This window comes from Perognathus longimembris, chromosome 1 (assembly GCF_023159225.1).
Source record: "Perognathus longimembris pacificus isolate PPM17 chromosome 1, ASM2315922v1, whole genome shotgun sequence".
Classification (NCBI taxonomy): Eukaryota; Metazoa; Chordata; class Mammalia; order Rodentia; family Heteromyidae; genus Perognathus; species Perognathus longimembris.
The window spans coordinates 19,267,899-19,279,720 of NC_063161.1; the positions used below are offsets into that span (position 1 = coordinate 19,267,899).

Consider the following 11,822-nt stretch of genomic DNA (forward strand, 5'->3'; position numbering starts at 1 on the left):
CAGGCTCTTAACTGCTATAGCATTGAATTTCTTTTTCATGTGTCCAGACCTGGGGCTTGAACTCAGGGCCTGGGTGCAGTCCCTGGAGCTGTTTTGCTCAAGGCTAGTGCTCTACCACTTGACCCGCAGCTCCACTTATGGCTTTTTGGTGGTTAATTGGAGATGAGTTTCCCAGACTTTCTTGCTCAGGCTGTCTTCGAACCGTGATCCTAGGATCTCAGCCTTCTGAGTAACTAAGATTACAGGCATGAGCCACTTTTTAAGAAATGAAAATATAGTTTGGAAGTTGTCTCAAACTGTTGGGTATAAAGGGCAAATCTTATTCTAATTGAGTTTAAAGGGGTCACTACTAGATGATGACAAAATTAAAAGCAAAAGCTTTTTAAAGGAGCCTCACTAGGAGAGATTAGGGAAGCCAAATTATAAGCAGCTAGAAATTGACAGAGGGAGCTCATTTATATTATCTTTGGAAAAATATTTCATAAAAATGAAATATTATTGGCTTGTTTTTGGTTTTACTGAAATGGACATTTTTTTCTGCTTAGTTTGCAGATGCTCCGAGTATCGTGAACAGAGACTTGTTTAGATTATGTGTTTCTCAGGTAGACTAAATAGGTACTAGCAATGGATAAATGCAGACACATTGAGCAGTTGCAGCTTGCTCAAGACCATTCCATCCTCAACCCTCAGAAATGGCACTGTGTAGACTGCAATACATCGGAGTCTGTTTGGGCGTGCCTCAGCTGCTCCCATGTTGCCTGTGGACGATATATTGAAAAGCATGCACTCAAGCACTTTGAAGAAAGCAGTCATCCTGTTGTGCTGGAGGTGAATGAGATGTATGTGTTTTGTTATCTCTGTGATGATTATGTTCTTAATGATAATGCAACCGGAGACCTGAAGTTACTACGAGGCACACTAAGTGCAATCAAAAGCCAAAATTATCACTGTGCCACTCCTAGTGGACCATCTACGGATACAAGTGATGATTCTTACTTCTTACCTGACGGCACCCAATCTCTGCTTCAAAATGAGGATCGGATGTGCACTGCGCTTTGGCACAGGAGGAAGATGCTTATGGGTAAAGTCTTTCGAACTTGGTTTGAGCAGTCACTCATTGGGAAAAAAAGGATTGCGCAAGAAAAATTTCATGAGAAAGTGGTAGCGAAGAAAGAAGTGAAGAAAAGACATCACGAATTAGACCATCAAGGGAAAACAGAATCAGAAAGTATGCCTCCACGAAAGAGCTTGCGTTTACAAGGTCTAGCTCAGTCCTCCACAGTGGTTGTGGTTCCTGTCCAAGCACCATCACCAACTCCAGTATCACCAGTAAAAGACAAAGTGCTATCTACTGTAGAAGGTGCAAGAGGTAAAAAGGTCAGCGACTCCTTAGTTAAACGAAGGCCAATGATAACTCCTGGTGTAACAGGGTTGAGAAATTTGGGAAATACTTGCTATATGAATTCTGTTCTTCAAGTATTGAGTCACTTACTTATTTTTCGACAATGCTTTTTAAAGCTTGATCTGCGCCAATGGTTGGCTGTAACTACTAGTGATAAACCAAGATCGTATAAGCATCTGCCTATCACAGACTCAGTAGTGTATCAAGTGAATAAAGGCCAAGAGAAAGATAGAAGTTTGGTTTGCTCCAGATACCCAAGTTTGCCATCAGGACTGAGTGGTGGAGCATCAAAAGGTAGAAATATGGAACTTATTCAGTCAAGGGAGCCAAGTTCACAATACATTTCTCTTTGTCATGAACTGCATACTTTGTTCCAAGTCATGTGGTCTGGAAAGTGGGCCTTGGTCTCACCGTTTGCTATGCTACATTCAGTGTGGAGACTAATCCCTGCTTTCCGTGGCTATGCCCAACAAGATGCTCAGGAATTTCTCTGTGAACTTTTGGATAAAGTACAGTATGAATTAGAGACAACTGGTACCAGGTTACCAGCTCTTATCCCCTCTTCTCAAAGGAAACTTATTAAACAAGTTCTGAACGTTGTAAATAACATTTTTCATGGACAACTTCTTAGTCAGGTAATGGATTTTTTTCAAATTTTACCTTTGGAAATTTATAAAATGAAGAATTACATATTCTCTATATACCTAGTGTGTTTGAGCATGGATCACTTTTACATCAGATTGGTTGCTTTTATAAATGTATAAAGCCTACTCACTGTTGTTTTCTTCATGACTCATTGAAAATAGTTCTAGGTTTATGAAGTCTTGAGAGTCAGGAAACAACTTTCTAGGTTACTAATACTATATCCACTTTCTAATGGACTAAGAGAAAAGGAGTTTAATCCTGGAGGGGGAAGCCTTCAACATGCTGTTGTATTGGGAATGGATATGGTGCAGCCTTGAGCAATTTCTAGGAGGAAGGAGTGGATAGCCCTGGCAGACTTCCTAGAAAGTCAAAGTCCTTAACACTTCGGCAGGGAGATTTAAAGTAAGATTCATCTAGACTAATTTTCAGAAAACTCAGTTGCTGACAATGTTGATTTTTTTGTTTTGTTATTTGAATTCAATAAATTCAAAAGTTCATTCCGCGATGCTACTGAGTTCTCAGGCGAACCACTGTAAGGAGTATATATCAATTTGTTAACACCTAAAGTCTTTTGAACTTCATTCTTTATATAAGGAAGGGATGAAGCTTGTATGAAAGTTTCTTTGTATTATTTCATACCATGTGTAAATCAACACATGGTCTGTCTTCAATTATAGTCTGTCTTTAATTATGTGTGAAGTTGGTAACATTAAATCCATTTCCAGTTACTATATTGCCCCTGTAAGTTGCAAGAACTTTTTTTTCCACATGTGAATAGCTCCTCTATTTTTCATGTTTTGTTTTGTGTTTTTGAGTAGGAGTTTTGATTTAAGTGGGCAGATGATACATTATTTTTATAGGTATTACCGTTTATCAGCTGGTAGAGCTCCACAATCTGTATAGTAAAAATATATTAATAGTACTTTACTTGTATTATGGTTAAGGAAGTAGATTGAGGAGCTCAGTGGAAGAGTATTTTGCCATAGAAAGAAAGTAGATTGCATTAACAGGTTGGAATTGGAGTATGAAAAATCACTGCAAGATGAGGAAGGAAGATGGTGGCAAACATCAAGGCTAATGACAAATAACATTAAATGCATATAACTATATGCCATATAAAGTGAACGTTTATTAATCTATAAATTGATTTTTATTTATTTTTGGTACTGGTACTTGGGCTTGAACTCAGGCCAACACACTGTCTCTTAGCCTTTTTTTTCCCTTACATCTAGCAGTCTAGCACTTGAACCACAGTACTGCTTCCGGCTTTTTTGTGGTTAATTGGAGGTCGGAATCTCACAGACTTTCCTGCCAAGTTGATTTTGGATCCTGAATAGCTAGGACTACAGGCATGAGCTATTGGCACCTGGAGTGTAGTTGCAATTTTTATCTAAATTGTAGATTTGACTAATGTTATTGGAACTTTTTGAAGGCCCAACTGTTGAAGCTTGTCAATTCATAATGAGTTTAATGACACTCTTTTCAAAGGAAAAAATTAAACTTTGCTGATAAAAATATAAAGTGGTTATCCAGAATTATAAAATTATATTTTCAAAAGAAAAGTTTATTTACTACTAATGGCCTCGAGTGAATGGAGTTAATGTTTTGACAAAGGGTTTGTAATCTGAGAAACTTACTTTTTACTTACAGGTTACATGTCTTGCATGTGACAACAAATCAAATACCATAGAACCATTCTGGGACTTGTCACTGGAATTTCCAGGAAGATACCAATACAGTGGAAAAGATACTTCCTCCCAACCATGTCTAGTTACTGAAATGTTGGCCAAATTTACAGAAACTGAAGCTTTAGAAGGAAAAATCTACATATGTGACCAGTGTAACTGTGAGTACAGATAGTATATTCTTTGTGTTTTTCTAAGCTTAACAGGGAAACATGATATCAAGGTGGAAGAAAATCCTTAAATAGCAGCTGTGAATGTTAACTATAGTTAATGGGAAGAAATCAGACTAGACATTTCTACTTTTCATTTGGCATTTATCAACTGTGTTTTGCCTCATTGGTGACATTAAAGTTTTTCCTTGATCCTCTAGTGAGTTGTAGAAATATAGGATTCATAAAATAAGAAAGTGAAAGCTGGTGGAATGTTAGTGGCTCACGCCTGTGATCCTAGCTACTCAGGGAGCTGAGATCTGAGACTCATGGTTTTAAGCCAGCCCAAGCAGGAAAGTCTGTGAGACTTTCTTCAAGTAATCACAGAAAAATCTGGAAGTGGTGCTGTTGCTCAAGTTGGTAGAATGCTAGCCTTGAGCAAAAGAAGCTTAGGAACAGTGCCCAGGCCCAGAGTTCAAGGCCAAGGACTGGAAGAAAAGAAAAAAAAGAAAAGAAAGTCTGAGGATATGGCTTAATGGTGAAATGCCTGCCTATCAGTATTGAAGACCCAGGTTTGATCTTCAGTACTGAAAAAAAAAATGGATATGTAGAGCAGAATAAAGTGGAAAACAAAAAATAATAAAATGAAAGTATGCTATATAGTATAAAGGCCCTCTGAAAATATTTTGCTACCAATTAAAATTGATATTTATTTTTGTGCTGTGGTGAAGCTTGAACAGGGCTTAGGCACTGTCCCTTAGCTTTTCTTTTCTTTCTTTCTTTTTTTTTTTTTTTTGCCAGTCCTGGGCCTTGGACTCAGGGCCTGAGCACTGTCCCTGGCTTCTTGTTGCTCAAGGCTAGCACTCTGCCACTTGAGCCACAGCGCCACTTCTGGCTGTTTTCTATATATTTTCTATATATATGGTGCTGGAGAATTGGACCCAGGGCTTCATGTATGCGAGGCAAGCACTCTTGCCACTAGGCCATATTCCCAGCCTCCCTTATCTTTTGTACTCAAGTCTAGTGCTCTACCACCTGAGCCACAGCTCTACTTTCAGCTTTTGTTCTGTGGTTAATTGAGATTAACCTAATTGGAGTCTCATCCACTTTCCTGTCTGATTTGGGTTTGAACCTTGATCCTCAGATCTCAGTCTTCTGAGTAGCTGGGAAGACTTGTTTGGTTGATGGGGTTTTGGGGGGAAGGAAAGGGAGGAAAATGGGTCTCACTTTTTAGCCTGTGCTGTCCTCAGACTTGCTATGTGGCCTAACCTGGCTTCACATGAAATAAGAAAATCTCCTGCCTTAGCCTCCTAAGTGATGGAAGAGTTTGGAATGCTATAGTAAAGTCCACTTTTAAGTGGAAGCAGTGTACTTATTCATAATTCATTCATAATTACAGGATTATAATTAAAATCATGTATTTGTTTTCATGCCTACTAGCTCATAAGTTTGTTTTACATTGTGGATCACAAATCTCTTGACAGCAAAGCCCAGGTGTATATGTCTAGGAGTTCAATGCCTATTCGTTCATGCTTAAATAAAAGATGTAATCATGTTTTTCTTAGACCTTTAAATTTGATTTTCATTTTTGTTACAGCAAAGCGTAGAAAGTTTTCTTCAAAACCAGTTGTACTCACAGAAGCCCAAAAACAGCTTATGATATGCCACCTCCCTCAGGTTCTCAGACTACACCTCAAACGATTCAGGTTAGTAGTACCAATTGTTGACCAGTTATACATGTCTAAATTAGTCGTTCCTTTTGCTTAATGTATCAAATTTAAAAGAGCACATATGATGGATTAAATCTTAATACTATATTCTTGGGAAGTAATTTACCCTCTTTTTGTTTCAAGAGAGGAACTGACCATTGTTTTTAGCAGGCACTCTCTATACTGAGTAATTAATTTTATTAATCTCTTTTTTTAAATTTATTTATTAATTGAACATGAATTTTTTGACAAGGTGTTGTACAAAAAGGGTACAGTTACATAGTAGGGCAGTGTGTACATTTCTTGTGATATCTTACGCCCTGTTTTTCTATCCCTTCTCTAGGTCAGGTAGACATATATACAATATACAATGTATCAAGAACATATACAGTAGCCACGTGGCCACGCCCAAGAAAGTTCGCCTAGGGCTTTAAATGTAATGTCAATATTAGACCATATGTCAACAGTAGTCTTATATGAACGTACATACATAGCTTTTGAGCTATTGTATTCCCCTGAGAGGTCAATTTTTGACCTTTATATGTTGAGTAATTGTTTGGTTTTAAATCTCTTTGTTTTGAAATGGGGTCTTGTCATGTAACTCAGACTGGCCTCAGATGTGTAACCCTCTTGTCTTCACTTACTGACTGTTAAGATTACAGGTATGCACCACTGCAGTGTAACTAATCTTGCGATTATTATCCCTAATATCATGATTAGATTGCTAACATTTGATCTGCCAAATGTTAGTAAATTTATTTCTGCTAACAGTACTTAATATGTTGCATTAACCTGTCACTTTTTACATAGGAATATTTTAGCCAGTTTTTTTGTGTTTGGAAAAGGAACCAATTCAAAGCAATTTGTGTATGTGTGTTGCTTTTGTGCTTTTTGTGCACTGATACCAGAACCTGAACTCTGGATGTTGGGCTCTCACTTGGCTTTCTTGCTTACAGCTGACATTCAAATCTCAGTTTGTACACTGTCTTTAGGAACATCTCTAAAGTTCCACCAAGTAACTAACCATCTATCACAGAATCCTGCTTTTGCATAACTGCAAAAATTTAGCTGTAATTAACTTACTCACATAATTCCTCTTATACCAGTAGAATAGCCACAACGTAGTCATTTCAACTTTTGTATTCCTATATGTCAAGGCCTAAAATTGTGCTGTATACTTAATAATATGGGGTATTTAGAGAAGAAGAAACATGGGGCCGGGAATTTGGCCTAGTGGCAAGAGTGCTTGCCTCATATACATGAAGCCCTGGGTTCGATTCTTCAGCACCACATATAGAGAAAAGGCCAGATGTGGCACTGTGGCTCAAGTGGCAGAGTGCTAGCCTTGAGCAACAAGAAGCCAGGGACAGTGCTCAGGCCCTGAGTTCAAGCCCCAGGACTGGCAGAAAAAGAAAAAAAAATGAGAAGAAGAAACATTTTAGTCAGAGGAAGCAACATGAACCAAAGTAAAGAGGAAGCACTAGGTTATACAACAAAGGCTTTGTAAGAAGTGTAGTGACCCCTGCCATTGCATATAAAGTAACATGAAATTAAAACAAGGTTAGGAGGTTAATAGTAAAAAGAGCAAACAAGAGATGAGAGATAAAGGCTCTGTAAAGATGCATTGGAAAGGACTTAAATTGATGTTACTTAAATGTCTAAACTTTTGGTAACCACTTACTAACTTATTGGTAACCACTATTTTGACTTATCATGGATGCTGCTTTACCTTAACCTAACATGTGTCATTGGCATACAAAAGATATAACTGGATCCCATGGCTCAAGCATATAATCCTACTTACTTAGGAGGCTGAGATTTGAAGATTGCAATTCAAAGCCAGCTTAGGCAAGAAACTCCTATCTCCAATTAACCCGTAAAAAGCCAGAAGTGGAACTATGCCTAAAATGATAAGAGCATTATTAGCCTTAAGCAAAAAAGCTTAGGTACATCAGATCCTGAGTTCAAACCCAGGACCAGCACCAAAAAAAAAAAAAAAAAAAAAAAAAATCATGTCAGAGATTCCAAGAGTTTTTGAAATTATAAATTAAGAAATGGGAGGAAGACCAAGTATTTCACAATGTCACAGAAATGGGATATTACTTTCTAGTCTAAGAGAAAGCATCATTTGTATGGCTTACCTTTAGTTCCATACCATTTTACAATGTCTTATTTCCTGAAACTTGTCTATATTCCTCTGTACTTTCTCTATTATTTATCTGAACTTCATGTTTTAGTACTTTCATACTATTTTTATATCTTCTATTCTGAACAAGATTAGTCTCTTGAAAGAACTATCACACATTGATAGGATCTTTTCCTTCTGTAATAATACCTGATAGTATGTTTGTGATACTGTGCTTTCTACATCCAGTAATGGGACACATGACCAACAGATGAAGAAAATGTCTGTACAGGAGGCATTATTTGAATCCTGTCATTAATAGGTATTTTCATGCAAATGTGACACACAGGGAAGGACACACTCCCCCTCCCCCTTTTTTTCCCCCACACTTTTATTTTTTGATCCTGGTCTGGAGCTTGAACTCAGGACCTGGGTGCTGTCCCTGAGCTTTTGTGCTCAAGGCCAACCTTCTATCACTTGAGCCACAGTTCCACTTCTGGCCTTTTTGGTGGTCTAATTGAGGATAGAGTCTCACAGACTTTTCTGCCCAGGCTATATTAGAACCTTAGTCCTAATAGCTCAGCTTCTTGAGTAGGATTATAGGCATGAGCTAACAGTGCCTGGTCATTTTCTTTCTTTCTTCTTTTTTTTGGTCAGTCCTAGGGATTAAACTCAGGGCCTAAGCACTGTCCCTAAGCTTCATTTGCTCAGGGCTAGCACTCTACCACTTGAGCCCACAGCACCACTTCTGTCCTTTTCTGCTTATGTGGTACTGAGGAATCAAATCCAGAGCTTCATGCATGCTAGGCAAGCGCACTACTGCTAAGCCACATTTTCAGTGCCCCCGCCCCTTTTTTTTTTTTTTTTTAATGAGACCTAGCTCATGGAATTAAGTACCACCCTGTTTTTCTTTCCTTTACATCGCCAAGAAAGATGCTTTTTCACTGCCATTTGTAAAAGACAATACAATAGGGAATTAAAACCCTTTGGAACCTTAACTGTTTTAGAAGAATATGCACACAGAGGTGTAATTTTCTGAAAGGTGTTTTTTTTTTTTTCCTATGCTGTCATCTAGGCACATTTAATAACAACAGACAAGTTCAAGTAGTAGAGAGCTTGTCTAGCATGCTTAAGTCCATGCATTCAGTTTACAATCTCCAGCCCTGCAAAAGAATTTAAAAAAAGGATTACACCTGTTAGGAAAATTTTCCTAAATCCCCTCATTTCTACTCAATTCAGGATTTTAGGAATAAACACACACACACACACGAATTTTGTATGTGTGTGTGTGTGTGTGTGTGTGTGTGTGTGCATATTGATAGATTAGATTGATTTTTGTGTATGTACTGGTACTAGGACTTAAATTTAGAGCCTCGTGCTCTTAGCTTTTTGCTCATTGCTGACACTCTACCACTTGAGCCACACTTCCAGTTCCTAATTCTTTGTATTTTACATTCTAGAATTCTTCCTTGATTTTCCTGATTACTTTGCTCTGGCTTGTTCACAGGTGGTCAGGACGTAATAACCGAGAGAAGATTGGTGTTCACGTTGGCTTTAAGGAAATCTTAAACATGGAACCCTATTGCTGCAAGGAGACAATGAAATCCCTCAGACCAGAATGCTTTATCTATGACTTATCAGCTGTAGTAATGCATCATGGGAAAGGATTTGGCTCAGGACATTACACTGCCTACTGCTATAATTCTGAAGGAGGTATAAATAGGAAAAATTACTTGTGCTGGTCCTGGGGCTTGAACTCAGGGCCTGGATGCTGTCCTTGAGCTTTTTTGGTCAAGGCTAGTGCTTTACCACTTTAAGCTACAGCTCCACTTCTGGCTTTTTTGGTGGTTAATAAAGTCTTATGTAGACTTTCCTGTCCTGGCTGGCTGAGATTCTTAGATCTCAGCCTCCCGAGTAGTTTAGGAATACAGGTGTGAGCCAGCAGTGGCTAAAAATTGTTTTGAATTAAGACTTGTTGAATTAAGACTTGGAAAGTAGTGTTCATTGCTTTAGTGATTTCTGAGTGGCCACTGAATAATCTTAAGCAGAGCCACCTGACTTCTGCAGTAGCGGTACAGTGCAGAATATACCGTTTTCTGTAGACCTGTAGTACTTTGGGGGTATAAATGAAGATAGTTTTGCTAAAGTAAGAGGGTGAGACTTCCAAGAGCAGGTCTTACATTTACTAGTTTTATTTCAGAACAAGGCCTCTAATGAACTGGATGATCACAGATATAGAACAAATTTTTTGTTCAAATTTAACATATAAAACACTGATTTGCCGTCTCTATGACTCTTCTACGATAGCTTAATTCTAGCAATGATGGGACTGAGGCATTATTTTTTTCTTTCCATTTTGATTATCATTGAACAAGGGATGAACATGCAATTCACAAAGGAATTCAACACTACTAAGAATTGTTTGCTAGACAATTGATTTCCTTTTGTAAAGTTTCTAACATTGTTTAGTAAACATCTGTCTGTGCTTTCCCTCTAGGCTTCTGGGTACACTGCAATGACTCCAAGCTAAGCATGTGCACTATGGATGAAGTATGCAAGGCCCAAGCTTATATCTTATTTTATACCCAGCGAGTTACCCAGAATGGATATTCTAAACTCTTGCGTGAGCTCCTGTCTAGTAACCAACCTCCCAGTGAAGAAGCTGATACCTCCTCTAATGAAATCCTTAGCTGATCCAAAGACAGTGGGGCTTTCTTCTTGTGATTTGTATATATCCTTTTCAAAAGGGCTGACTTACAATTTTGAGCTTCATTGTTTTTTATACTTACAAATCAGTGCACATTTATACATTTTGTATGCAACTACAAAACTTTTTTACAGAGACAAAATATAAATATATGTATGTCATCTGCAGGTAACTGTTTTTACAAGTATTTGGGAGTTTTAAACTTTTACTGTTTACCTCAGACTGTTACCTCTTTATATTTTGATATCTTAATTTGCCTCAGATCATGAATTGTGCAACCCACTAGAGAAATTCAGGTGACATCATTTTGTATACATTTGTTATTTATCTTTTGTAGCTATTTTCTATACAAATTCTAAATAGAAAATAATACACTTCAGTCTTAAGTCTCAACACACACACACACACACACACACACACACACACACACACACAATTCTTTTAGGCCATTTGTATATTGATGTCACCTTTGCCCCTTAAAGGAAGTTAAACTAGCACATTGAAAGTTATATTCAAGGTGTCACCTGAATACCAATCAGACTCACTGATATTCCTGAGGCTTCGTATACCACAGGGCTGAATTTGGTTAATGGAATTTGACTTAAAAATGTATTGCTCTAAGAACTTATTTGGCATAGTCAAACTAAAAAGACAGACTTACAAATGGTTTATGTAAGTGAACTTTGGAACTGTGGACATTAAAAAATGGCTAGGACTTACTGATTTGTTGGCAGCATAAAGGTTCTAAAGATAAAAAATTGAATTTAGCAAGTCAGTATATTATACAAGTATAGCTTACCTTGGATAGTTAATTTTGTTTGATAATATTAGATCTCTTAAAGCAAGCTCTGAGTAGCTTGAGATTTTTTAGTTCAAAGAAATCTTGAAGAGAAAAAGCACAGAACCAAGAGTACTGTTCAAAACTGGTACCTGAGCTATACACCAAGCATGTTAGTGCCCGAAAGCCTGGATTGTTTACTCTGCTAAGGCTATATGACTACTGGGAACCTCTTAGAAAAACAAAGGGCATCAGCCATTTTTATAAACATTAAAAATCACCAAAAACTTACCTCTTATTACAGTGGGACACTCTTTGTTCTTAACCATCTCACTCTTATCTCAAGTCTACTGCTGCTAACTGAACTTAGAAAGGGGAGACTCCACTAACTTGTATGGATCAGCTGTTAATCACTGGAAGATCATTTGTCCCTTTTTTCTTAAATGAGTTTATTTACAGCTTGAAATATCCTGCAGAATGCTATTCACCACTAGTGTTCATCTATATTTTCAAGTATAAGCTTAAAAGGAATGTCTATTATACCACATTTTTGAGTTTCACCAGATAAGTTACCAGGGGCAACTGATAGCACACTATCTGAACAAACAATCTGTGCCAGAAA

At 37.7% G+C, this 11,822-nt stretch overlaps 1 protein-coding gene across 1 annotated transcript; it reads left to right on the forward strand.

Annotated features, from left to right (window-relative positions):
- The first annotated feature begins 621 nt into the window (after positions 1 to 621).
- On the forward strand, positions 622 to 10,409 carry Usp44 (ubiquitin specific peptidase 44). The gene is made up of 5 exons (XM_048358073.1): positions 622 to 2,037; positions 3,698 to 3,893; positions 5,479 to 5,587; positions 9,223 to 9,428; positions 10,213 to 10,409. Exons 1-5 carry the CDS (start codon positions 625 to 627, stop codon positions 10,407 to 10,409), a joined length of 2,121 nt encoding a protein of 706 aa, XP_048214030.1. The 5' UTR covers positions 622 to 624.
- The last annotated feature ends 1,413 nt before the right edge of the window (positions 10,410 to 11,822 follow it).